This window comes from Neurospora crassa, linkage group IV (assembly GCF_000182925.2).
Source record: "Neurospora crassa OR74A linkage group IV, whole genome shotgun sequence".
Classification (NCBI taxonomy): Eukaryota; Fungi; Ascomycota; class Sordariomycetes; order Sordariales; family Sordariaceae; genus Neurospora; species Neurospora crassa.
The window spans coordinates 2,102,677-2,127,599 of record NC_026504.1 but is presented as its reverse complement, the minus strand read 5'-3'; the positions used below and the strand labels follow the sequence as shown (position 1 = coordinate 2,127,599).

The 24,923-nt window shown below is 52.2% G+C and overlaps 7 protein-coding genes and 2 non-coding genes across 10 annotated transcripts; 4 read left to right on the top strand and 5 right to left on the bottom strand.

Moving 5' to 3' along the window:
• The first annotated feature begins 1,175 nt into the window (after positions 1-1,175).
• Positions 1,176-7,647, top strand: NCU07710 (vacuolar membrane-associated protein iml-1). The gene is made up of 2 exons (XM_957203.3): positions 1,176-1,976; positions 2,031-7,647. The coding sequence occupies exons 1-2, from the start codon at positions 1,422-1,424 to the stop codon at positions 7,488-7,490; spliced, it is 6,015 nt and encodes a 2,004-aa protein (XP_962296.3). The 5' UTR covers positions 1,176-1,421; the 3' UTR covers positions 7,491-7,647.
• Positions 7,648-8,194: 547 nt separating this feature from the next.
• Positions 8,195-8,268, bottom strand: NCU15158. The gene has a single exon. It is a non-coding gene; the product is annotated as a tRNA-Asn (tRNA).
• Positions 8,269-8,282: 14 nt separating this feature from the next.
• Positions 8,283-11,711, bottom strand: NCU07711 (vacuolar calcium ion transporter/H(+) exchanger). Its single transcript, XM_957204.3, has 4 exons — positions 10,996-11,711; positions 9,926-10,658; positions 8,842-9,866; positions 8,283-8,775 (listed from the first exon to the last, which is right to left on the bottom strand). Exons 1-4 carry the CDS (start codon positions 11,000-11,002, stop codon positions 8,756-8,758), a joined length of 1,785 nt encoding a protein of 594 aa, XP_962297.3. The 5' UTR covers positions 11,003-11,711; the 3' UTR covers positions 8,283-8,755.
• Positions 11,712-12,510: 799 nt separating this feature from the next.
• Positions 12,511-13,422, top strand: NCU14093. Its single transcript, XR_897884.1, has 2 exons — positions 12,511-13,042; positions 13,102-13,422. It is a non-coding gene; the product is annotated as a ncrg156 (non-coding RNA).
• On the bottom strand, positions 13,245-16,405 carry NCU07712 (ATP-dependent RNA helicase dbp-10). The gene is made up of 2 exons (XM_957205.2): positions 15,979-16,405; positions 13,245-15,912 (listed from the first exon to the last, which is right to left on the bottom strand). The coding sequence occupies exons 1-2, from the start codon at positions 16,289-16,291 to the stop codon at positions 13,421-13,423; spliced, it is 2,805 nt and encodes a 934-aa protein (XP_962298.1). The 5' UTR covers positions 16,292-16,405; the 3' UTR covers positions 13,245-13,420.
• Positions 16,406-16,587: 182 nt separating this feature from the next.
• On the top strand, positions 16,588-20,369 carry NCU07713. Of its 2 annotated transcripts, XM_011395965.1 has the most exons (4): positions 16,588-16,839; positions 16,923-17,730; positions 17,796-17,865; positions 17,935-20,369. In XM_011395965.1, the coding sequence occupies exons 1-2, from the start codon at positions 16,726-16,728 to the stop codon at positions 17,496-17,498; spliced, it is 690 nt and encodes a 229-aa protein (XP_011394267.1). In that variant the 5' UTR covers positions 16,588-16,725; the 3' UTR covers positions 17,499-17,730; positions 17,796-17,865; positions 17,935-20,369. The 2 variants fall into 2 exon arrangements, with proteins under 2 accessions (XP_011394267.1, XP_011394268.1); XM_011395966.1 differs by having other exon boundaries at positions 16,923-17,865; positions 17,935-18,055.
• On the bottom strand, positions 17,843-20,423 carry NCU07714 (hypothetical protein). Its single transcript, XM_957207.2, has one exon. It carries the CDS (start codon positions 20,264-20,266, stop codon positions 18,182-18,184), a length of 2,085 nt encoding a protein of 694 aa, XP_962300.1. The 5' UTR covers positions 20,267-20,423; the 3' UTR covers positions 17,843-18,181.
• A 274-nt stretch (positions 20,424-20,697) lies between these two features.
• NCU07715 (hypothetical protein) lies at positions 20,698-23,594 on the top strand. The gene is made up of 5 exons (XM_957208.3): positions 20,698-21,812; positions 21,880-21,948; positions 22,012-22,197; positions 22,259-22,630; positions 22,706-23,594. Exons 1-5 carry the CDS (start codon positions 21,167-21,169, stop codon positions 23,569-23,571), a joined length of 2,139 nt encoding a protein of 712 aa, XP_962301.3. The 5' UTR covers positions 20,698-21,166; the 3' UTR covers positions 23,572-23,594.
• A 22-nt stretch (positions 23,595-23,616) lies between these two features.
• On the bottom strand, positions 23,617-24,787 carry NCU07716 (hypothetical protein). Its single transcript, XM_011395967.1, has 4 exons — positions 24,395-24,787; positions 24,127-24,306; positions 23,970-24,031; positions 23,617-23,906 (listed from the first exon to the last, which is right to left on the bottom strand). Exons 1-4 carry the CDS (start codon positions 24,660-24,662, stop codon positions 23,820-23,822), a joined length of 597 nt encoding a protein of 198 aa, XP_011394269.1. The 5' UTR covers positions 24,663-24,787; the 3' UTR covers positions 23,617-23,819.
• Between the last annotated feature and the right edge of the window lie 136 nt (positions 24,788-24,923).

The window sequence follows — 24,923 nt, the reverse complement described above, 5'->3', positions numbered from 1 at the left end:
GAGCAAGTACATTCTAACCGAGTTGGGTACAGCAGGTGCGACACAGACGGACCTGCACGTGAAGCGTGAGCCAAAAAGGTCCTCTCCCTTCCGGGGGGTCTTTGGAAGTAGGAAGCCGGTCGGTATCCATCGACGTAAGGCGGCCACTGGACAGGCTGGCGATGCTATTCTTAATGATCAAGTCGAGCAGCACTTCGTTGGTGCTAGACCAGCAGCCTAGAGAACAAGGTGGATGACAATGGCACGTTGGACAGTGTACCCTCTTCGACGTCAAGAGCGAACAAAGTCGACACTGGTCCCAATGAGAGTTCACACCGTTGGCGAGGTACAGTATAGAGCTTTGAACCAATGACTCCCAGGCACAGTCGATGCTGTAACCGACTTGCAGTTTGTGTCTTGATCGCTTTGTGACTGGGTAAGTTGAACCAAATCCAGTTCTATCGCCTTGCAGAAGAATTGACCACGATTCCTCCCCCATTACTGGCATGTAGAAAGCGCGCACCCTGTGCAAGAGATGTCGTGATAGGTGACCACTATTCTAACTTGAACCGCTTGATGAGAAGGCCGATGGCAGCAGAGCATGGGCAAGATGTGTGCTTTAAGACCGGAATAATCTCAGAGGGGTCTTTTAGGGGAGACAACGAGGCTCTGACAAACAGCTGGAGGCTGGTCATTGATGTCGTACGGGCTTAGGCTACGGAGCACGGCGGCGGCGCTGCCACCTCACGACTTTCACACGGATGCACGAAGAGTTCCCACCATCAGACAGCCGTGTAACTTTGGCGGGCAGGTGGCTTGACGCTTGGGTTAACCATGGTATAAGAATCTTTACATTGGCCGTCGCGGTCCGAACGGACGGGAGGAGGATAGTGAGGGAAATTGGATTTGTAGAATTGTAGGTGAAGAGGCTGGAAGTCCTCCGATGTCATATGTATGATATGGCCCGTGCGCCTCCAAAGTGCCGTTCGGCATCGTAGGGCGGTGAATGAGGGCACACTGAATTCTGCCGCATCCCAACTGTCAGAGCATCAGTACACTGCAGGTACCTACCTCTACAGGGCTCTACAGCTGACCGTACCTGCAGCTAGCACAGATGGTCCGAGCTCCTGTGCGGACGTCGCCCCGTCTCTCTCTCAGGCTGCGTTTCAACTCCCACCAGACTTCGTCTTTGAAGGCGACATCGTGCCAATCACTGCATGTATGTAGACGATGAAATAAACTTCGTACACTTTCGGCAATATCCGTCTTACATATTCTTTCTTGATCCTCTCGAATGTGTCTCGTAGGCATGGTGGCCTCGAGATCGCAACCACCGACAGCGAGCTAGGAATAGGGCGTGTTATCGACCTCCTAATCATTCCACCTGAGCATCTGACATCAACGCATGGAACCAAGCCGATGATTACTGTCAGACGGCATTGATGGCGTCGCGCAATTTCTCTTCGGGGGTGCCGGGACATGTCAGGCCCCCCAACTGGTCGTCGCACCTCCGGCAGTTCAGCAGAAACAGCCTGGAGCGCATCCCGGATATGCCCCGGTCCCCGGACACTGTCTCTAGTAACTCGACCATCCGTGACCGGCCCTCTTCATCCTCAAGACGTTCACGTTTCGAGAGGAGGTGGACCGTTACCGTCAACGAGTCCTTTGCTCGCGATGAAGTCTTGCTTAATCTTGATCTCATAGGTGATGAGGCAACCCCAGGCAGCCTCATGGCTATCGACGTCTTCCGACCTGATGCGGAGAAGCAAGCGCAAGGTTCTCATCACCATCACCACCACCATCATCATCACCATCATAAACAGCCTCCACCGGACCGCACAAAAGAGGCTGCAGAAAGTCAACAGCGTTACATCTTTGTCGTCAAGGACATGCCCAAGGAACTCAAAGCCCGCTACCCGAGTGTTGAAGTCTACGTCGCAAAGCACATTGCTGATGTCTTCGGCATGAGGAAGGGTTCGCAGGTTACCCTGACCCCAGTACGCCCCCACTCCTCACTTGTAGCCGCGTAGGATTCCTACTAAACTACATAGATTGATCATCATAACCCAGCCATCGAGGCCTCGCATGTCGAGCTTTGCTTTAGAGACCAGTACATGTCGCGCTCCGACATGTGGCAGTTGGCTGTTCGTGAGCTTTCAGAGAAGACTGTCTACAAGGGCCAAATGGTTCTGTTCATGGGCACTCTCAAGGCTCAGGTTACCGCTGTCTATGTTGAGGGCCGTAAGGTGCCATCCGCATTCTTTGGCCACAATACAAAACCCATCTTCCGAAGCGAGTCTGCTCGATACGTGCTTTTCATCCAAATGGCGCGCGAAATGTGGGACTTTGATTCAGATGGCTCTGGTGAGATCATGTTCAACAAGGTTGTGAACGGTTTTTTGCCAGCTCTGTTCAAGAAATGGGCGTCACTTAAAGTCAGGCACCTTGTCAGTATTGTTCTCTTTGCTCGAGTTGAGTATGACACAGGCATATCCACCGAGTTGGGCAACCCGGACGTCCAAAATGACTACTACACTGGTGTCCAGTCGTCTGGCGATCGTCGCCCTTACAAGGACTTCTACCGCGTTGTTGTGAGCGAAATGGGCAGCGGCGAGTGGACCAAGATCCTCTACCAGTTGAAGCGCGAGTTTAACTACTTTCGAAGGGATATTAGCACCTTCCATCAGAAGGCTATGCACTCCTTTTCTTCTTCAGATGACCCAGCCGACCAGCAAGCAGCCTTGAACAGGATAACGGCTGAGGCGTCACGAGCCATCTATGGCAATTTCCTAGAGGCGATCAACATGGCAACCTCGCTGTTTGCGCACGATTACATAGATCGTGATTTGATGCGAACCGGCATTTCTGTTGTCGTCATAAGCCCTAGTCCGGGGATTTTCGAAGTCGAGTACGACGCACTGCGCCGTACCACCGAAGCCTTGGTTGGAAATGGGATTGGTATTGATCTTATATGCATACCCAAGGCTCCTCTCCACTCCGTGCCCCTGTTTCGGTATCGCAACCCTGAGTACTCGACAGAACCGACACATCATCACAAGGCAAAAACAGCGCCGAGTCTTTCCAGTACTCCTAAACAAACAGCGCCGACGATTGGGAGCTTTAACAGCATGGCGGGGTCATATTCCCCAAGCAGAGGCACCGACATCACTCTTCATGGTGATTATGCTGGCTCTGGCTTGGCTCAAGATGAATGGAATTATGCTTTGCCGCAATGGCTACATGTTTCTTACTGGACAGGCGAGTCCGAGGAAGCCCTGTCATACCATGGCATTGCTTTGTCGGTCTCTGATGTTTCAAAAACACGGTCAGGGGACGACTTCTTGATAAGATGTCGCATGTATGACTTGCAAATGCGCAGCGTCATGGAAACCAATGAGATTGAAACCAAGCCGTTGCATCTGGATCCTTATTTTCCTCATAAGGCATTACAGGCAAACAACGTACCGAAACCGTTTATCGATCAAGATGGCAACGTCTTCATACAAAACTTGCGCATCCCAGAAACACTCTTTGATCACGTGTACGGTTTCCAGAAATTCGCCCCGGATAAGCACGCAAAGTTGGGGGAGAAGTCACTCTGGAAGCAATTGCAGGACTACGACGACTCGAGAGCGCGCCAGCCGTCATTTCGCCACACATTGGCGCCTCCGAGTCATATTCGGGAGTACGATGATTCCGTCAGGCGACATCATGCTGATGACGCGAGTCTTCTCGGGACGTCATACACTGAGCGTAGGCCGTCTACGAGTGCCTCACAAATGACTATGACTGGGCATAGATCCAGTCAGCGCTTCAATGCCGACAAACCTGAATCGCGTAACCGTAAGACGGTCGACTTCGACAAACTCAACTCCAAGCGTTCACCAACAATCACTCCAAAAGTTCCAAAGTTCATGAAGCAGATCAGCCTTGGCAGCTCCGGTTTTCGCATTGCCGCACCCAAAGCTGCGACGGCAGAACTTAGCATTGAAAGTGTGAATGCTGATAGATCATTGGCATCTTCAAGGGCTTTGATGAACGCGGGCACTGTTGCAACTCCAGCCAAAGCAGCAATCAACCGGTCAATGTCGCCCCAGATGTTCGCGAGTGGAACTCCCGTTTTCTCCCCTTGGGGCGCTACACCAGGCTCATTCGCGCCCAGCCATCAGTACTTTGAGGGTACTCCAAGCCGGCCGATGCCAATCAAGTCGCAACAGATTCCTACTGACCCTGCAGCCAACATGCTATCAGGCTCGATGCTTGCCTCAACACTACGGGCCGATTACGTTCCTGATAATCGCGATCTCTTCTATTCAGATGCAATCAGAGCTGAGGATGCGAAGAAGGTTTATAATAACAAGCTTTTGGCCGGAGCGGTACCGGAATTACCGTCAACTTTATCGCCGACAACCGCGCTGTCACCTTGGCTGACGTTGGTCAACCCGTCGAACCCTGATAGCAACAAGGTCGATATTGCCACGTTGTACAGTCGTTGGCAACATGTGTTTCCTAGGCCAAACGAGACGCGGGTGATGAAATGGAAGTCTTTGTGCTCCCCCGCTGCCGTTCCACTAACCACAGAGTACTTCCCTACCAAGGCACAGTTCGAGTCAGAGTACCACCGTCAACCGTATAATGTCTCGCAAAATGCTGATGATGAGCTGGCCGAGGAACCCAAGTCACGCGACGAGATGCTGCGCGAGATGATCAGTCTCAGATTCTGCCAAGGATTCCAGGTCGTTGTAGGCCCAGCTGTTGCCAAAGCCTTTGGCCAGAAGCAACTCAAGGTTACCGACATATTCTCCCGCGACCACACAGCAGAGGATGGTACAAGCATCTTCATGTCGGTCGGCAACACGATCCACCAACTGTCGTGTGTGAATGGCACCGAAATTGAAGTTAATATCTTTGTCCGGAAGCCGATCGCCTCGGCGGGACTGTACAATGACCGTTACTTGTACAAACCGGCGATACGAACTCTACTTGACCACGGTTACAAAACCCGTTCTTATGACATGGTGGCCCCAACGCCTGATCGGAACTGGAATTACGTCGATGCCTTTGTTGCAGGGCATAATGACGAGTTGTCCGAACATTTGAGGTTTTGGCGCGCTAGGTTCGTCCTGATACCAATGACAGCCAGACACTCGTTTTTCCCCAAGACGCAGTACGGGGACAGTGAAGAAGAGATTCGCATCGAAGGCATTCGGAAGCTTGCGCAGATGTGGCAGAAGCACAGGTATATCCCGGCGAGCGAACGGAGCTTTCAAGCATCGCGTCGCAAAAAGGACATGAATCCCCTTGATATCGTTTACAAAACAGAAGATCCATCCGTAGTTATTGCGGCCGAGCTGGAAACGCTTCCGTTGTTGGAGGGCCTGGAAGGCGGGCACAGGAAGGGTCAGCTGGTCACGAGCAGAGAGCAATTTTCGAAGAAGAACTTCAGCCTGGCAGCATTGGCAGAGGCTATCCAGCAGCCCGTGGAAAATGGAGGCATTCGAATGCAAAACCGGCGCTGGCATTTGCGCCTCCATTACAACTGCTTCATCGGCTCTGACATGACCACTTGGCTCCTGGAGAACTTCGAAGACTTGGAGGACAGAGAGGAAGCCGAAGAGCTTGGTAACCGTCTCATGGTCACTTCAGATGATAAGTCGAAGGATGAAAGCAAAGATGGGAGGAAGGATGGCGGTGGACTCTTCGTGCACGTTGAGAGGCGACATCCTTTCAGAGATGGCCAGTACTTCTACCAGATCAGCAGCGACTATGCGAAACCCAACCCTCCAGGCTGGTTTAACACAAGGCGGGTTCCAGTGTCTGTCCCATCAACACCGCATTCGGAAGTACGGGATTCACCAAGGTCCAATGTGTCGATGTCAAGACCAACATCTATCCACGAAGACAGCTCTCCCACCTCTGGAACGGTTACCCCAACGGCAGCTATGATGGCGGGTGGCAAGAAGCCCAGGGTGGTTCTGAGTAAGGTCATGAAATACGATGTTGACCATCGAAAACGCTCTTACCGGCCCGAGGTGGTCGATTTGCATTACGACAGACTTCACAACCCCGACAATTGTTACCATATCCGGATCGACTGGATGAACGTAACAGCCAAGTTGATCGAAGATGCTATTGAGGCATGGGCTCGCGAGGCAGCCTTGTACGGGCTCCGGCTCGTTGAGGTTCCTATCAACGAAGCTTGTGATATAACGGAAATTAACCCGTTCCGCCGACCGTACATGATCAAGCTGGCTGTCCAGCCACCAAACCAACAGCCCATCACCTACTTTGATCCCAATTCGTTTACTCCGCAAGCACAGCCAGGGCGGCACTTCTATCAGAGGGCTCTCCTGAGAAAGTTTGACTTTGTTCTCGACATGGAGCCAGCGTCCAGCTTCCCCTATACCGTCGACGTGTCGTACTCATGGGGCAAGCCGGACTTTAAATACACGCAGTTCATCCACCGCTCCGGTACTCTCATTGCTGAAATCACCGACGAAGGCGACATCCTGATCTTAGCCAACCGTCTCTATAGCAACCGCACGGCGGCCCAGCGTGAGAAGGAAATGCAGCAGAAGGGAGGCGGATCCGGTGCCGGGGGCGACAACCTCGGACTCGGTCCCGGTCCAGGCCGCATCTCAACGCCTGGTCTCTACGGACCAAACGCTCACCCAGACCAGCCAAACGCAGTCTCCTCCCCGCTCGTCAAACCCACAACAGCCTTCCTCTCCCCCGCGCTTCGGCCGCACCTCATCGGGCCCCTGGCCAGCGGCCCCCCATCAACCAACGGATTCGGCACCACAGGCCAACCCCTCAACCGATCCACCGTCACCGTCCCCGTAACGCCCGTCATCCAAGACCCTGAGGTTATCAAAGACGAGCTCGAATCCTTCTGCCGCGACCGCTCCGCCCTCGAGGCCTTTTACCGCGAATTGCTCGAGCGCGAAGCGCACCCGCCCGCACCCAACACCACGCCCGGCCTTGCGCCCGTGAAGATCCCGTCGACCACAGCGACGAAGGACTCAACCCTCGCCTTCGCTACTCCTCACCTCGGCGCCGGTCAAAATACTACCAGCACGGGTCACACGGTTCCCGATACGAACATCCCCAGCCTCGGCCTTCCTCCGGGCGTGCTAGCAGCAATAGGCGGCACCGGCCTGAGCAATCTTAGTGACTTGCAGCTGGTAGGTAGCGGGACTGGGCTGGGAATCAGTCCTGTACGAGTGGGAAGTCCGAGCTTGTTGTCGGCTGCGTCGGCTGCGTCTGCGGGCCACCCCTCGCACTCGACGATGATGAGGAGAGCGAGCGTGCAGGAAGGGGTTATGGGTAGTAGGATTGGTTTGGGCTTTGGGGGAGGTGCGTCAGCTGCAGCTGCAGCTGCTCAAGCGGCGGCGGCAGCGGCAGCGGCAGGAGCTTCGGGAGCGGGAGCTGCTGGTAGTAGTTCTGATGCTGGTGGTGCCGGAAACATTGGTGGTGGTGCTGGCGGAGATGCAGGTGCTAGTGAGCACTGAAGGAGAGCGTGGGAGGTGGCAAGAGGGGTGTGAAAGGGGGGAAGGTGGAATAAGATGGGTTTGAGTAGTTTGATGGTCATGGATGGTACTTGAGAAGATGTAAAATCATGTATGGAGATCGAATAAATCATGACAGACAGTGGAACATGGTTTCAAGTATACTAAGTGGAAGTATCGCTATATATTGTAAAGGTGCTTTGATGCCATCCCAGGTAGTCACTACCTTGGAGAGCTTGGATAGCGAGCATTCAAGTATGATGGGTGATACTCCACTTTCGTGAGATACTGTATCTTGCTTGCTGTCAGTCAGGTCGCACAACATCTTGAAAGTCGCAACTATTTCTGGCTAGGATGATCGCTATCGAGGACTAACGACGAATTCGCATCCCTTGGTGGTCACTGCTTCTTTCACCATAGAGACCCGCCTGCATGAAGGTATGTAAAGCTTCCGTATAACTCCAGTCCGCAACACCAATTCGCAGGTATCTTTGTCGTGGACTCGCACTAAATTGCCAACATATGTAACTATCCTTCCGTTTCAGGATAGGTAGCAGGACTGAGCAAACTGTCCAAAGAGAAAAAGGAATCTCGATGAGGTGCAGCACGGTCAAGTACGTCCTACCCCATCCGCACTGCATCGCATCACCAAAATCCATGTCGCTCGCAGACAAAAAAAAAAGATGACGCAAAAAAGATGTTTCAACCTCCCTCGGTAAGGATCGAACTTACAGCCTCCAGATTAACAGTCTGACGCGCTAGCCAATTGCGCCACGAGGGAATGTTTCTCAATTGCTGAAAGTTTGTCATTGATCAGGGGTTTATATCTTCCAATGAAAATGACAACGTATCTTCGTTCATGCTATTCCCTCCATGTTCGATTCTCGTCTCTCCGTTTTTCCTACGATGTTCCTTATTGTCTATCCCATTCGATGGAGTATTTCTCCTTTCCCATTCCCTGCCTTCTGATGGATGGATGCTCATCAGTCTATTAGTGTGGCCTAATTACCCATCATGAAAATTGACGATATCTATTCTAAAATATGTACGTTGTGTAGGATGGTGTGATTGGGCTGCCTGCTTGCTCTTTGTAATAGAAATCTGGTGCGTGCTAGCTAAGGAATGTTGTGTCATAATAAGCGAGAAAAAAAGACGACGTGCCAACTGGAATAACGTGTCATTCTTCTCAAACGTATAATATGTATCTAATCGAAATCGGGCATCGTTTCCATCTTCATCAAGTTGTTTTGGGCTGTGGTTTAGATTTACTAGGGGCCATTCGGGTAAACTGTAGAGAAGAACACGTTAGCATCAAAGAGCGCCAGAGAGGTTGGGGAGTTATCGCCAAACTTACACCAAGCGCAGACAGCCACGATGAGATACAGACAGATAAGCAGCATTCCCTCGAGCCAGTGGCTCTTTCCGTCTGCAATGAGGTAGTTAACCAGCAGCACCGAAACAAACATGACCGCCACCTGAAACGTGTCGAAGCTGAGCGACATGTCCTCGATGCCCATTCCCCAGCCGATAATAACGAGCAGAGGGATGACGAACAAGGCGACCTGCATGCTGGAACCAACGGCCACACCAATGGCCAGATCCATCTTGTCCTTGATGGCCACCGTAACAGCAGTGGCGTGCTCGGCGGCATTTCCGACGATGGGCAGCAGAATCAGGCCAACGAATTCTTTGCTGACCTTGTCTCCGTCGGTAATGGCACTGATGCCGTCAACCATGTACTCGGCGCAAAACGCGATGATCACGGTACAGATGACCAGGGTGGCAACGGCGACAATGAAGTGCAGCTGCGGTTCCTCGCCCTCCTCCTCCTCGTCCTCCTCCTCCTGATGGGGCGCGGTGTCCAGGTGGTGGCGGATGTTCTCGTTGTTGTCCTGCGTAGGAACCGCGTGGCCTCCTACCATACCAGCAGGGCCTACCAAGCCCTGGGCAATGGCACCGTCCTTGAGATCATGGCCGCCTCGGAAGTTGAAAGGCTTGGCTGCGACCTTCTGACTCTCTTCGGCGAAGACGGAGGAGTGGGTCTTTAGCTGGAACAAAAGATAACCACCGTAAACGAAAAGCAGAATGATGGAGACGCCGCGTGAAATCTGCGCCACCTTTTCGGGCGGGGTATCCGCAGCCATATCAAAGACCGTGGGTACAATGACACTGGCGACGGCAAGCGCAAGCAAACTCGCCGCTGTTTGGGCAACGGTCGTGTTGAAATACTGTTCCTGTCTGTTGAGACCACCGCAGAAGAAGCACATTCCCATGACCAGAAGAAGGTTGGACAGGATACTGCCAATGAGCGAAGTCTGTACGACGACGATCTCGTCGTGCGTCAAAGCAATAACCGCCACAATCAACTCAACAGCATTACTGTGGTGGGAGTGTTAGCACTGTTCTCTACCGCCCTAACCCATGAAGCTGATACTTACCCAAAACTGGCATTCAAAAGTCCGCCCATTACTTCGCCCGTTCTCAATGCAATTTCCTCCGTCGCAAAACCCAGCATTGCCGCAAGAGGAATGATGGCAATGAAATTGACAACGAAGACCGCAACGCGGGGTACCGCCTCGACATAGTTGATCGCGATACCTATCGGCGCCGCGACGAGTAGAACGTTGAGCCACGAGTTCAAAAGTGTGCGTCGAATTTGATTCCCCACGGTGAACGGCTCCTTGGGTTGGAGGTGCTTGAAGAAAGTCCTCTGCTTCTTCTTCTTTTCCTCCTCGGCCACCTTTTGTCCTGCGCCGTTCAGTTCGGTCCGCGAATCATTGACGCCTACTGTCCTCTTGCGCACAAGACCAAGGCTGCCGTCACGTTGATGTGCGGAACCCGCAGAAGCCTGTGCCGATTCCACATTTGTGTCCCCTGTGAGCCCAGTCATCTGGCTGGCGGGCTCCATGTCCTGCATCTCGATGTTCTTGGGGTTGTAGGAGGGCTCCCCATTTGCACTGTCGTAGCCGTTTGATGTTCGTGATGGTGCCGTTACTGAGTGTTTGATGGGCAGTGCATCATCAAGTCCTTCGTGCGCCATCGGCGGCTGAGAGTAGCGTTGTGACTCGGGCACATCCCATGTTGAGCTTCTCTTGTTTCGCCAAGGGTTCATGATCGAGTTGCTGTCGCGGCTCACGCGATGCGCCTCCTGTCTCACCCTGTAATTGTTGACTAGGTGATAAGACATTGCGTTAGAATTGTTTCATTTCATAGCGTAGAATGCTTGCTGGCTCAATCGGGGCCTGTATCCATAGATTTTGTGATCCCACACTCGCGAACCAAGAATGATATATCTTTGTTAAGCTGGCCACGAAAGTGCATGCTGGGAGTTCAGTGGTAACGTTGGAGCAAAGAGTGAGAGTACACAGCCCCGCTAGGCAGGAGAGGCGACTATTTGCGCATGCGCAGGGCGGCCAATTTTGTATTGGGCACAGCATGGAGGGCATGAAGGTTCGGCATTTGGGTATTGGTGGGTGTTGATGTAATTGGGCATATGCAAGATACTTACAAGCCATGATTACTCGATTGCTTGATTTCTTCTCAACTTGCACTCGCGTTTCGCCCCTAGCCAGACCGCCTTAAGGGCCTTATAGTCGTGTCGTCCACTCGATGTCGCGCCCGTAGAAAGGAATGCCGTTATTTTCTTCGGTGATGTGTTCGGGTCTCGGGTCAGTTCGAAATCAGAATGTGGGAGAGATGCCAATCGAAATGCGAGATTGCTGAGCCCTCGTTGCTGGGTAATTCTTTGTCTTTGCTCTGCCAATGCGCTCTCCAGGAGCAAGTCTCGGCGATGATGTTGAAAACGTTAACAAGCGGAATGTTGTTTAGGAGGAAGAGTTGTAGGATCGAGTTGACGAATGTGACTTTCCCTGACGAGTTAGGAAAGCGCCGAAATTAAACGCTTTTAACAAAATGAGACGTTGGCGATCCGATCACCCGTTGACAATCGTCGAGGGATGGGCAATGTATGCGCAATAGAGGAGAGGCGCAATGGTCTTTTGAAAGAAGGGAGGAGGATTGGTCCAAGATTTTGTCTAGGAAGCGAAAAACTATGGTCAAAGGGAGAACAAACTCTCGATTGATGGAACCTGGAATGGCAGAATGGCCGGCACATATGGACGATGGCAACGAACGAGTGAATGACAAGGGCTGGGGTTCAGTTAAACTGATGGTACACGTAGGTAGTACCTCATCATGTGAGCTTTCCCATAACCCAATTTCAGCGTTACTATCCTATCCCTTTCAAAGAAGGAAGACCCTACCCTACCAACTAGTACCTACGTACCTCTACCTCTACACCACATTGTTGGTGGTTCTTCTTCGTTCATACTCGAACACCCAAACTTGCAAAGGAAGGGAGGCCGCCTCCTCCTCTCTGCATTAGACAATCGTACCTTGCTCTAGCCGAATATTCTCCACGGCGGCAAGACTGACTCCATCTCCAGCGCATCATGAATGGAGCAAGACTGGCTGACGATCCTGACTAGCTAACCATAACACGTAATCGTGCGCATGCGAAATGGTAAGTATGGAAAATGTAATTGGGTATTTCTTAGGCGCGAAACGTAAAAAGAGGAGCCTATCCACCTGCAGGCACGCCAGGTCCAGTTGCAATGCAGAATGTCGTCTATTCAATCGTACGTAAATTACCGGCTCATCACACCGATATCAAAGTTATCGTGCACACCTCCACACGCTTGAAACATCGTCTTGCGAAAACGACATGGCGTCCCAATTTCATATTTCTTCAAATCTTCTACGTTTTGCCTTCATGACCTTCATTACCAACTGCTGGCCAGGCTGGTGGCATCCCTCACATGCATAAAAGTGCAAGTTGATGCTTCCCAGTGTACTGTTAACCCTTCAATTGACGATACAGCCGGTTCCAGGGGGATTGGTCGTTATGGCTAGGATATCGTTATACTCATGTCGTTATTTGCAGGGTTAACAGTACCCGTTCGGCAGGTACCGGAAAAAAGTTAGTCTAGGCCTCTCTACGCCAAGACCCCCTTGTATGACGTCGATACCCGCGCTGGAATTCATTCCATCCCAAACACCAAACTTCAAATTTCAGAACAAATCAGAAAAAGAAACAACTTGTTAGTAGTACACTACACCTGTGACCTTCAGGATCTCGATATGTTTGAGTGGCGACAAGACACACAAGTTTTGAGTTGGCCAGCATAGACCATCACCGGCTTCCGGCCACCGCTTTTCTTACAACATAGTGTTACAAGGCACCGAACGTATTCATACTACAAATCTTGTCAATGAAAAATTCATTCAAGCTTTTGAGCCAAGCAACTGCCATGGAATGCCATGAGATTTCCACCTGCGTGTCAAACGCTTAGGTCTGCCACACTTCCCGTTCTGTGAAACCAGACGGGGATGTTCCATCGTCAATGAATCGAGCTGGGCAAAAGCTTGTTTTCCTTGGCTTTTCACATTTCGTCTTTGATGGTCGTGGTGTGGTTGGGCAGAGGCCTTGTTCACCCACTTCTTTGATAGTACATACCTGTTGGGGAGGGGGTCAGGATTCTCAAAACATCTACGAGGTACGGGCCACAAGCAACACACCAGCCAATGTATCAATGAGTGCTCATACCAAAGATAGTCGCGCGAAATGGAAAGCCAATAGACAGTGTATCCTTCAAAATCAAGCCGATACCCAACACCGGCTTTGGGCTGCAGCCATTGCACGTGGATAGACGTACCGTCTGCCGGTACCTTACACGACTATATCACAAACATGGCTAATGACCAACAACCATTCGTTTTCCGCGGCCTCTATCCGGTGTAGGACCATGTGACTGCGTTGGAAGGCACCAATTTGGTCTTCAGTTGGGCTGTTGGCTGTGTCTTGATTTGGGTAAACTAGAGCTACTTGCCGCTTCTGAAACAAACCGCCCCTTGGTATTAATTCAACAACCGCTTCACCTCTTCTGCCTCTTCGCCGGCCTAGCATTCTTCTCGCGCTTCTTCTCCGCGACCGCTCTTGCCTTGCGGATATCCGTGGCAGTCTTGAGCTCCCTCTTGCTACCCTCACCATCCTTGTACTTGCCGATTCTCTTCTCCTTGGCTTCAGCAACACGCTTCTTGCGGACGTGGTAATCGTCTCTGAACTTGTCCGCATCCTTGGGCGCCTTCTCCATCTTGTGCTTGTACCGCGGTTGGCCAGGTTGGGCTCCGAAGTTGCGGATGAGCTGCGACTTCTCCGTCTCGCCAATCGTGGGCAACTTGCCGAGACGGTTATCCTTGCGCCACCGGTCGAAGCGGCCGCTCTTGAACGAGGCGGCAATCTTGACACCGGACTCGCCACGAATCATCTTGGCGCCCTTGGAGCCGTCCTCATCGTTGGCGACCGCCACGTACTTGCTGTGACGCTTGTCCCAACGCATCTTGGATTTCGTGGGCAGACCGAAGTTCTTGGCACTCTCGTCGTTGGTCAGGTCCATGGTAGCGTCGCGAGCGGCCTCGACGAAGCTGTTGCCGCTGTAGCCGCCCGAGTGAACACCGTAAGCCTTCTCCTCCGCAAGGCTAGTGGTGCGAGGCGTGTAGGACATGAAGATCTCGGGGTCTTGGAAGTTGACCGGGCCACCCTTCTTCTTCGTATGCATGCTGCTGGATACTGTAACCTCCATCTCCGAATCCGAGTCGTCGGCGTATGGGTCTTCCTTGGCTTCCGCCTCTTCTGCCTCTTCCGCCTCTCCCTCCTCTTCCTCATCCTCAAAGTCTTCGAACGCATTGGTCTCCTCGCCGTCAGGTTTACCCTCGGCATCTTCCATGTCCACGTCCTCATCATCCTCGTCGTTGGTAGTCTTGCGCTCCTTGAATCTGGAACGCATGTTTCGTACAACTTCCGCGGCCTTATTGCGGCTAGACTTGCCCTTAGGGCCAAGTTCAAAGATGGTTTCCTGGGGCTTGAAGCGGTTTATCCTGCTGAGAAGATCATCGCGAGCTGCCTGGGCTTCAGCGGCTTCTTCTCCAAACAAAGGATGGAGCTGTGTCCAGCCCCTGGACTGCGTAACTTCGCGGGCTCTCTTTGCGCTCTGGCTCGACGCAGAATTCCTCGTCTTCATGTAGAGCTTCTCGGCCTTTGCGGCAACACCCTTCAGCGCCTTGAGATCGGCACTCTCCTTGAGCGCCTTCTCAACCCACTCAATGTTAACATCCACTCCATCTCTCTTTAGTGTTCCAACTACGACGTCTGCCGCGAAGGAAGGGTTCTTCTGATCGTGGCCGATAATAAGTTTCCTTCCCAGGAAGAGCTGTAGATCAAGTAGATATGGTACGTCTGACTGACGGACCAAACCATAGGCCCAACCACGCTGACCCGCACGAGCTGTACGACCAACACGATGGACAAAGATCTTGGGCTGAGATGGGAAATCGTAGTTGATGACGTTGGCGAGAGCAGGCATATCAATACCACGGGCGGCGACATCGGTAACCACGAGAATATGTGTTCTTCCCCGACGGAAGTTGTCAACTTGGATCAAACGGGCCGTCTGGTCAAGCGAACCGTAAACGTAGGACACGGCAAAGCCTGCGAGTTTCAACAGGTTCGCAATGTACTCGACGTGATGTTTCGTTGCTGTGAAGATGATGGTCGAGTATTCCGTCGGCTTCTCCTTAGGATTGGGCCTGTACTCGCGTTTCCTTTTCCTCGCCTGCAATTCGTCACTCTCTTCCTTTGTGCCCTCGGGCGGACCCAGCGGGACCTTGATGACGTCGTGGAGAAGATGGAGAAGGGCACCCTCCTTCTCACCTCCCTTTACTGCGAAGAAAGCACTCTCGAGGTCGGGTGACACCTTGGTTTCGGCATCCAACCTGACAAGGCTTGGCTCTTGAAGACCGGCTCTGGCGAATTCGACCAAGGACGATGGGAGCGTCGCAGAGAAAAGAAGCGTCTGTCTGGAAGGAGGGAGGGCGTGAAGAATTTCGGTCAACTCAGTAGCGAAACCCATTTCGAAGAGGCGATCAGCTTCATCGAAGACAACGTATTTGATGGAGGCCAAAGAGAGGTTCATTTCAACCTTGAGATGGAGGAAACGACCGGGTGTGGCGATGATAATATCGGGATTCGACGCCATCATACCAAACTGTTCTTCTAGGCTGTCACCACCGACGAGCAATACGGTCTTTAGATCGGTACCTCTGCCGAGTTCCTTGACGACCTTGAGGGTCTGCAACGCAAGTTCACGCGAGGGAGACATGATGAGCGCCCTCGAGCCAACACGTGGACTGTGCCCCTTCAACCTCTCAATCATGGGGATAACGAAAGCTGCAGTCTTTCCGGAACCGGTTCTGGCCATGCCGACCACATCTTTTCTTTCTAAAATCAGGGGGATCGCTTTGCGCTGAATGGGGGTCGGGACGGAGAAGCCTTTTCTGGTAATCGCTCGGAGGAGATGGGCGTTTAGACCTAGGAGAGTATCAGCAGCTGCCCCAAGCATCATCAACTTATGCCATGGGACGGAAGACTACGCACCCATTGCCTGGAAACCTCCACCCTTCTTGACTGATTTGCCCTGAATGTTGGAGGACTTTCTCTGCGAGCTCCGTGTGAGCGAAGCGATAAAGGCTTCGTCATCATCGCCCTCGCCATTAAAGCTAGGTAGTCCATCATCGCCGTTACCGAGAAGATCGTTGAAATCGAGGTCAAGCCCGCTGTTCGTAACAGCTCCCTTCTTGGTGTGGTGCTTGCTGCTGTTGTCTTCGAAGTCGCTGTCGTTGTTGAACAAAGCACCCGCGATGTCAACCTCGTTCTCGGACGGTGTGGGGGACGCTGCGCGTCTAGGCATGGTGAGCGAGGGTTGTGTTGCTGCCAATTGCAGCACGAATCGCTAATTGAAGATGCAAAGACGGACGGGGTGGGTTGGAGTTTAGGTTGGTGATGATGATGGGGTCTTGGGGTCTCTTGTCTACTGTAGCCATCAATGCCTGCCCGTCACCCGTAAATTTTGGATGGTCGACTTTTTAGTGGGGCCAATGTGACATTTATCCATTATCAGCTTATCAAGTACACCCATTGCATGCCCGTGGGTTTGCCTTGGCAGCGCTGGCGTGCGTTAGCTGTGCTTTCCGCGCTCCTGGAGGTGTCGCAAGTCGCAACTACTGAACTTCCCTAAACTTCCCCGGAGTTGCGTTCCGTTTGGTAGACCGAACTTACTTATCCATCAACCCTTTGTAATTGATCAAACAAGCATCCAGATTGACCCTCCATTCCGGCGACAATATGGCGACAGACACTAAGGACGTGAAGGACGTTAAAGACGTCAAAGACGAAACTCCTGCCGACACTCGGGATGCGCTTGAAGTGCTGGAATCTGAAGCCAAGGAGTGGGAGAAGGCAAGCCAGACAACAACCACGCCCAACTATACCAACATTTACATCCCCAACTCAGTAGTTGCTGACAATCTAAATTCCGACAGGATGCCGAGATCGACCGTATCTTGAAAGCCTTCCGGCTCGACGCCTACTCAGTCCTCGGCCTCAAGCCCGGCGTGACCGAATCCGACATCAAGATTGCTTACCGCAAAAAGTCCCTGCTGATCCATCCCGACAAGACCAAAAACCCCTTGGCGCCTGAGGCGTTCGATAGACTGAAGAAGGCGCAAACGGAGCTAATGGAGGAGAAGCACCGCAAGAACCTAGACGAAGCTATCGCGGACGCGCGCATGCTGCTGATCCGCGAGAACAAATGGACGGTCGACAGCCCTGAGCTCAAGACGGCCGAGTTTGAAAAGAAGTGGCAGGAAAAGACCAAGTTTGTGCTGATCGAGAACGAGCAGCGACGACGCAGACAGCTCAAGGCGCAGATGCAGGAGGAAGGCCGCGAGCAGCGGAAAGCTGACGAGGAGGCTGAGCAGCGCAAGCGCAAGAGGCAGCACGAAGAGGACTGGGAAAAGACGAGAGACCAGCGCATCGATAGTTGGCGCGCGTTTCAAAAGGGCAAGTCTGGGGATTCGGATAAGAAAAAGAAAAAGAAGTTGAAGCCTATTGGCTGAGCAAGAAGAACCTGCAATGCTCTTTCATATGAGCATGCGCAGCAATATTCAACTACGGCAATTGCAAGATGTGTTCATCAACGATGCAGTAGCGGAGCTTACAACGAATCGAAGGAAGCCATTTTTCTTGGGTTTAGAGGAATGGGGGTGTTTACACGCAAAGCTTTGGGTCGCGACTTGGTCGCTGTTTTATGGGACAAGGTGCTTATACATATACACATCAGAGAATCATGTAAGTCCGAGAAATTGAAGAGATATATCACAAGTCCTTACCTGAACCTGACCAAAGCCTTCAAGGAGGCATCAGCATTTTCAGGTATCTTGGCAGCTACAACATCTGATAGTCGAGGTTCCCGCTCAAAGATTGGTTTGTTGTCCCGTACATGCGATGAGCGTAAGTTGTGTTATCGATATTGACTCGTCTCTCTATTCCTAGCTTTACACCCCTCTCATATTTTCTATTCCAGCATCAGCTGACAAGTTTGACGGTACGTCGGGTATCTCCCTTCCCTCCTGTTATCTTTTCTTTGTATGAATGCTCGTCCTCGTCCCCCTCTTTGTGAATGTTTCAGCTCTTTTGTAACTTGTAGGTTGTGCATGCCCTGTTTTGAGTCTACATGGTATGTTGGTAGATTCAATGACGAAGATTCCGACACTTTTTCCATGATAAGAATTTCGAAGATTTACTGCATCGCCTCCTTCACCTTGGGCGCGTGCTTCTTCTTGTACTGCACAAACCTTCCCAGGTTTATCAGTGCCTCATCGGCCTTTATCCTCAACTCCTCAAAGGCCCTCTTGTTGATGCCCTTGGCAACTGCCTTCAACTTGGGCTGGAGCTCCTGGAGGTGGCTGAAGAAGCCGTCCTTCCAGAATACTTCGGCATCGCACGTGTATTCCTCATCGCCATAAATGTCGAACACTTCATTTAGTGCCTGAATTATGTCCGCCGGGGGGACTCCAAACTCTCCAGCACTACCGAGAAGAGTCATCAGGAAGACACCAACTTCGCGGTTAATATCGATAGGGGCGGGGTCGCGAGCCAGAGCGCCGAGAACGCCAATGCACTTAACGCCAAGGCCTTGGAAGGGATCCTCCTGAGTTTGTTGCTCCTTATTCTTGTCGTCTGCATCAGAGGTGATAGTGGATTGTTGTTGCGCCTTGGACACTTGGTAAAGAGACATGAACTTGCGGTGCTCGTTTCTGCTGAGGGGGGTGGTGCCGTTTAGACTGCGGGCCACAGCCCACGCGAGGCTGGTCACTTGAGTGGCAAGCTGCAGGTCGGCGCTATCGGCTTCGAGGATCGGGGAGATGGTCCGCTGCCAGATTCTCTTTCCGGCGGGTGCCCATGCTTTCCAGATGTTGGCGTTTTCACCGTCAGAGAAGTCGATACATGAAATAGTCCAAGCAATATTGTTGAGCGCGCTGATGGCGTGGCCCTGAATAGCCATGCTATTGTCATCATCCACAGCAATATTGGTCAGCCGGATAAGCTGAGGAATCGCCTTGTTTATAAGTTCGCGAAGTGTGGGTAGATCGTCGAGGTCGTCTTCGTTGTCGTCTTCGGAATCCATGCCGGTAACCTTCTCTAGGTCGGCTTCATCGAACTCTGCATCATCTGAATCGCCCTCTTCCTCATCGCCCTCCTCCTCCTCATCCTCTTCGTCGTCCTCCTCGTCCTTATCGTCACCAGAGCCCTCGTCAACGTCCATAGCGTCGTCGTCCTTCTCGGCTTCTTCGAACCCATTCCACTCTTCGTCCTTGGAAGCACTACCAGGCTGAGGGCGGTTACCCTTTTCCAGTGCGGTCTGCAGGTCTGTTCCAATCGAGGCCACAATCTCAAGAGCAACCTGCATCATTTGAGCCCAGCTATCGGCCTGGCCATTGGCCTTGTTGCTCGGAGGAGGCAGTTCTAAGGCCTTGGATAAGGTTGGAACAAGCATGGCGTCGCAAGCACCATCCTTGCCTGGGCTGTGATCCAACCACTGAAGCGACGCAAACACATTGTGAAGGACTCCGCAAACGAACACGGAGCGGGGACCGCCAGCAGCGACAAGCTCAAGGAGTTTGTCGTAGCATCGGGTCTCTTGGTCGTCGGTGATGGCTTGGCCGAGTGGTAGATTGTCTTCGGAAAGCGTCATGAGGCAGGAGAGAGTCTCCTCGAAGGCGGCTTGGGGAACGGCCTCGGTGGCGACGATGCGGAAGAGGAAGCGAACGACGTTCTGGTTGGCGACAATAGCCTCAAGAATCTCATCGCGAGCAAGGGCGAGGGAGCTAAGAAGGACGAGGAGGGAATGGCTCATGTCCCATACGATGCGCTGCTGGCCTTTGGTGAGTTTCGCAAAGGGCGGCTCGGTTGAGGCAAGCGTTTCGTTAAGGGCCTTGGCGGCATGTTCGATGGCGGTTAAGATGTCGAGTCTGTAGAGGTGAACGCAGAAGTCGCTCTCCTCCTCCTGGACGAGAACCTTGAGAATCTCCCAGCCGGCGGCGCGGCTATCGATGCTGTTGTCGGTAAGGGTCTCGGTAAGCACGATGGGTACGATCTGTTCACGGAGCAGAAGCTTTCTGCACTTGGTATCCTGGACGATGTTTGCGATGGCACCAGCAGCGGCTGTGCGAGACTTGATATCGGGGCTCTGTAGGTCCTTGACGACGGGGAGAATGCGGCTTTCGCGCAAGGCAGCGAGCTCGGGGTCCGATGGGGGCTTCACAGGCTTCGCGATAGGGTCGGCGCGATTGGGCCGGACTCTGTTTTTGCGGGACTTGCCCATCTTGTAACACCGAAATGTGAAAAGACAATTGTTGGAGGACTGGAAAGATTGGGATGGTTAAAGATGATGTGTAATCGGCGACGTGGGAAGCAAGCAAAGAAAGCTGTGATGGCAGTGTGTACACTTCGTACACTAGTAAACTAATGGAGGAAAACGTGCAGAAAAAAAAAATCCAGCGCTTTTTCTCCAATTGCGATGGAAACTGTTCGTGCCCCACCCTTCGACAGATGAACCATCAGTCCCACCCGCTGATTCCCTTCCGCAGCAGACAGGGGTCCCGTCCCGATCTCCAGCTATCCAAGTGGAGCTTCCCCAACTGCAGGGGAGTGCTTGAACCCCAAGCTTATCTTGGCAAGTGGGGATGAGATCGACAGGCGCAGCTGCGCCGTTCTATGCGCCTGACCCTTGGGCCATAGGTACCTATCGTTATTGCGGGATCAATCTTTGAACCCAACTTTGAAGCTCCCGGTCCCGTCCGGAAGCTTTCTCGGATGACATCAGTTCGGAAGCAGATGGGCAATTCGCTTCCATCCCCGAGCTACCGAAATCGTCTGTTGAGCCAACTGTAGTGTGAGGGTCTATAGGGATCTGAAACACAGCAGTGGACTCCCAAGGTCAATCGAGTCGAAACTGAGACACAAAGACAATCGCCCAGCTTTCCTTTTTCACCATTATCTCTGCGCGGCACAACTGCAAGACCTACGCGAATGACCTCGTAATCACTGTTCCAAAACATCAGGCGCGAGAGGTGTCAGCAATAAGTTCAAGATTGCAAACTTGGGGCGCCAACCTCCGTCGCTGCCTATGCAAAACGCGCCATCTTCTGGTCACGCCCAAACCACTTCGAAGCCAGCCACCCGCTTCTCCGCGATCCGGCCTGTCTTTGGACTTTAACCCACCATGGCTAATTTGTTCATGACGAACGAGGAGCTTGGAAAGAAAGACGACGATCACAAGCGGACCAAGATTCCCCCGATCCGATCCTCGCAATGGAATGCGGCTCGGATTCCCCCACGGAAGACGCTGAAGCGTCTCGCCATAGCCTTGACCGTCGCCATCTTCGTCTACCTTTTCATACACAACATACCTACAGATAACCCCATCCGAGACCACCGACACCCCGTCTATCGTCCCGCTTCCGCTCAACACCCGTCGAACGCACCGAGCATTCCCAAGTTAAACCCCAATCGTCCTTGGAAACCACCGACAAAGCCTGAGACCGCCAAGCAGAAGCCAAAGCCTATTCCTGAAGTTGACCCAAGGCCTGTGCCAGATGTTGGCTACAATGGCCCGATCACGTTTCCTAATCTCGCTGTGTCGCTACAAGCAATATACGAGACACAGGGAACGTCCCCTACGAATAAAAACATACTGTTTGCGACATCCAGCCTTAAGAGCGCTGCTAAGTTGCTACCAATGGCTTGTCAGATGGGGACCGAGTTGCGGAGCTACGTGCATTTTGCCCTCATGAGCCGAAGTGATATCGATATGGAGCAGCTGCAGGCTATCAACGGCATCGATCAGTCCTGCCAGATCATATTTCACGGTATGATAGAGCTCTGTTTGTAATAGAGAATGGAAAACCATGACTCGTGTCGCTAACCCAGCTGTAGACGCCCGTCTGGATAAATCGACCGAGTCAACCAAGACACGCCTTTCTAAGGGTGTATCTCGTGCCTTCCGTAAATAGAACCGCTTCCACAAATGTCCTTGGCTGTATACATCTGACCTGCGGCGGCTGCTAGACCACGTCCAAACGTACATGCACCCACAAGCTGTGCTTGTAGATGCTTCGGGCGAAGAAGAGGAGTATTTCCTTCCCGCTGCAAGAGCCCAGGCATCTGAGGAAGGATTCCCTCTGATCGAACTACCTAAGGGCGCACAAAAACACCTTGCTTGGATGACGAAGCTGGATAGTGCTTCTCTAGCAGGTGAGGAGACGATAGCACGTTGATTGTTCAAGATGACTATGGCTAACGTCAACGAACATAGCCTGGAACAAAGTCAATGTCGAGATCATGGTCTACGCCTCAACCGGCACCTCGGGAAGCCTAACTCGGCTGCTGAAATCTCTGTCGGCCGCGGATTTCACGGCTTGTGCTATTCCACACTTGACCATTGAGCTTTCTCACGATATTGACGTCGCTACGACTCAGTTTCTGCAGAAGTTCCAGTGGCCGCCTTCCCGAGCGTATAATCCGACTCACGTTCGTCAACTGACTCTTCGCCACCGTATCCCGCGTAAGAGCTTGACGGAAGAAGAGAGCTCAGTGCGATTCCTCGAGTCTTTCTGGCCCGCAGACCAGCATTCCCACGTCTTAGTTCTCTCTCCGAATATCGAGTTATCCCCTCGATTCTATCATTGTAAGCCGCCGTACCCCTAATTTGTTTATCGATTGCTTTAGAAAGCCCCCCGGATGTTGACAGCATTTCTCAAAGACATAAAGTACGCACTCCTTGAATACAGCTACTCCGTCCCCGCTACCATGCAACAATGGGACTCTCGCCTTCTTGGTATCAGTCTAGAGCTTCCCTCAACCCACCCAGGCGATGCCCTCAAACCTTTCAGCCCGCCCGCTGCGTCCAAGAAAGCTACTGCCGCCCAACAACAAAAGAAAACCCCCACCGACAACAACACCCCATTTCTCTGGCAAGCTCCCGGCAGCAACGCCGTCCTCTACAGCGGCCAAAAGTGGACGGAACTTCACAAACTCGTGTCCAAATCACTCGAGTTCCTTCACCAACAGCAACAACGTGCTAGCACTACCAACCCTGCCTTGAATTTTTTCACCCAAAAACAAATTAGCAAACACTACCCCTCCTGGCTCGAACACGCCCTCCGTCTCGCGCGCGCCCGCGGCTACTTCACCTTGTACCCCAGTCCCCAAACAGCGAGGAACCTGGCGACCGTACATAATGAGCTCTACCGAGGGCCGGAGGAGTACCGCAGCAGCGATGCTGGTAGTGGGAGCGATAGCGGCAGTCGGAATGAGCTAGGGAAACAAAAAGATGAAATCAGCCTCTCCCCCGGTTCGCTACTGGACAGCTTACCCGCCGGGGGCAATCTTGTGCCCTTTGGTGATATGCCGTTACTGGATTGGGAGGGAAGGGCGACGAGTTTAGCGGAGGTGGATAGGGGGGCAGGGGAATATGTGGATGAGTTCAGGAGAGCGGTGGGGTGTGGGAAGTTGGAGAAGGGGAAGAGTCAGTTGGGTGAGAACGGTGAGGGGGAGGAGGATGAAGAGAATATCTTGGCTAAAGGGGTTCGGAAGGGAGGGGTGGATAATTTGTTTTGCACCCGGTGACGAGGTTAGAGGGGCAATGGGGGGGGGGGGGTGGTTATGGCGATGTAAGATTATGGCGTCTATGGATATTGTGGGTTGATGCTGACATCATCTTCACTATGGCATGTCGATGGTCCCAGGCACTGACTTATTCGCTGTTCTAGTACAAGTGCGATGCATATCGTCGACAATCTTTTGCCTCTACTGACATCTAACATTTGTCGCAACATGTCGAAACCAAGTTCCGTGGATGATATCGTCCTCAGTCACTACTCATCAGCCTGCTCTCCATACTTGTTAACAACTAGAAGCGTAATACATGCCCCGAATATGGAAAGGGCAATAATCCCCATAATCTATGCATTGCATACAATTGGTTAGTCATGACAAGTGGGAAGATGAAGAGTCAGTATGCTTACAATTTGTGTTCTCCAACCTGTCTGTACAATTGCTGCCCTACGGCTATACTTGTTCACGGTTTCTGGTGCATAACAGCCCGCTCATGTCAGCGTTGGGTTTTGAGGATTCTTTAAAGCGGGTGTTGAGATAGGATACTCCAAATCAACCATGACGTACGGATATAATTGGCCACTCCTACACCAAGGCAAGAGACAGAAAGCCCCCAGAAAATGATCCCCAACGGCTTCGCCATCCGCAACTCCAAGTCGCTAGCTGCCTTGCGAAGGTGGAACGAGAGCACTATGGCGACGGAAACGATAGCCATGTAGATGGACAAGCGAAGGAACGATAGGAACGCTGTTTAGCAATAGCATCAGTCAACAAGTTTCAGTGTTCTAGGTGTCGTTCTATGTAACGGAACCAGATCCAAAAGACATGGACGTACTTCTCTCGTTCGCGCAATGATCTCTACAGTCGCTACTCTCATTTTCGAACAATATAGGACCGAAAAGCGGCCAGAGACAGAAGGTGTTTTCGTTTTCATCGAGGAGACTGGTGTCGTGCCTATCGGAAAGATCGATGGGCTCAAGCAGTGATGAAGGATTCACACAGCATGAGCATCTTGTGACCCCTCTGTCATTGGTGTAAGTCCCGTTTTCTTCCTCGTCTTCGGTGACGAGGGTGGCGCTTTGGGATGTTGCTGTTCGAGACATTGGGTTTAACCAGAAGGAAGGTTGACTATATGGTATTCATCTCACTAGAACAAGTCTCCACACCACTCAGTACTTTTCTAATGGCGTGGCAGCTTCATGTCACTGTGTATACATAGTAGTAGTCCCTAAAACCCAGCTGAACCTTAAGCAAGGGATGTTGGTTTGCAGCTGAGAGGCGGGTACTGTACTATGTATACGTCATTCACAGATGTTGAACCCTAACCCTCCTTTATTGTGCTGCCTGCTCCCGTCTCTTACGCA

What these genes read in the sequence shown, in the direction of transcription:
- NCU07710 (XM_957203.3), top strand. Translation starts at nt 1,422, where the DNA reads ATGGCGTCGCGCAATTTCTCTTCGGGGGTGCCGGGACATGTCAGGCCC. An exon ending in CGCAGGTTACCCTGACCCCA is followed by an intron (nt 1,977 to 2,030) that starts GTACGCCCCCAC and finishes TAAACTACATAG; the next exon opens with ATTGATCATCATAACCCAGC.
- NCU07711 (XM_957204.3), bottom strand. An exon ending in CTTTTGAATGCCAGTTTTGG is followed by an intron (nt 9,867 to 9,925) that starts GTAAGTATCAGC and finishes CTCCCACCACAG; the next exon opens with TAATGCTGTTGAGTTGATTG. An exon ending in CGTGGCTGTCTGCGCTTGGT is followed by an intron (nt 8,776 to 8,841) that starts GTAAGTTTGGCG and finishes TCTTCTCTACAG; the next exon opens with TTTACCCGAATGGCCCCTAG.
- NCU07712 (XM_957205.2), bottom strand. Translation starts at nt 16,291, where the DNA reads ATGCCTAGACGCGCAGCGTCCCCCACACCGTCCGAGAACGAGGTTGAC. An exon ending in TGGAGGTTTCCAGGCAATGG is followed by an intron (nt 15,913 to 15,978) that starts GTGCGTAGTCTT and finishes ATACTCTCCTAG; the next exon opens with GTCTAAACGCCCATCTCCTC.
- NCU07713 (XM_011395965.1), top strand. Translation starts at nt 16,726, where the DNA reads ATGGCGACAGACACTAAGGACGTGAAGGACGTTAAAGACGTCAAAGAC. An exon ending in AAGCCAAGGAGTGGGAGAAG is followed by an intron (nt 16,840 to 16,922) that starts GCAAGCCAGACA and finishes AAATTCCGACAG; the next exon opens with GATGCCGAGATCGACCGTAT.
- NCU07714 (XM_957207.2), bottom strand. Translation starts at nt 20,266, where the DNA reads ATGGGCAAGTCCCGCAAAAACAGAGTCCGGCCCAATCGCGCCGACCCT.
- NCU07715 (XM_957208.3), top strand. Translation starts at nt 21,167, where the DNA reads ATGGCTAATTTGTTCATGACGAACGAGGAGCTTGGAAAGAAAGACGAC. An exon ending in CTGCCAGATCATATTTCACG is followed by an intron (nt 21,813 to 21,879) that starts GTATGATAGAGC and finishes ACCCAGCTGTAG; the next exon opens with ACGCCCGTCTGGATAAATCG. An exon ending in ATCCCCTCGATTCTATCATT is followed by an intron (nt 22,631 to 22,705) that starts GTAAGCCGCCGT and finishes CATTTCTCAAAG; the next exon opens with ACATAAAGTACGCACTCCTT.
- NCU07716 (XM_011395967.1), bottom strand. Translation starts at nt 24,662, where the DNA reads ATGTCTCGAACAGCAACATCCCAAAGCGCCACCCTCGTCACCGAAGAC. An exon ending in AGGAGTGGCCAATTATATCC is followed by an intron (nt 24,032 to 24,126) that starts GTACGTCATGGT and finishes GTTATGCACCAG; the next exon opens with AAACCGTGAACAAGTATAGC. An exon ending in CAGGTTGGAGAACACAAATT is followed by an intron (nt 23,907 to 23,969) that starts GTAAGCATACTG and finishes TGCAATGCATAG; the next exon opens with ATTATGGGGATTATTGCCCT.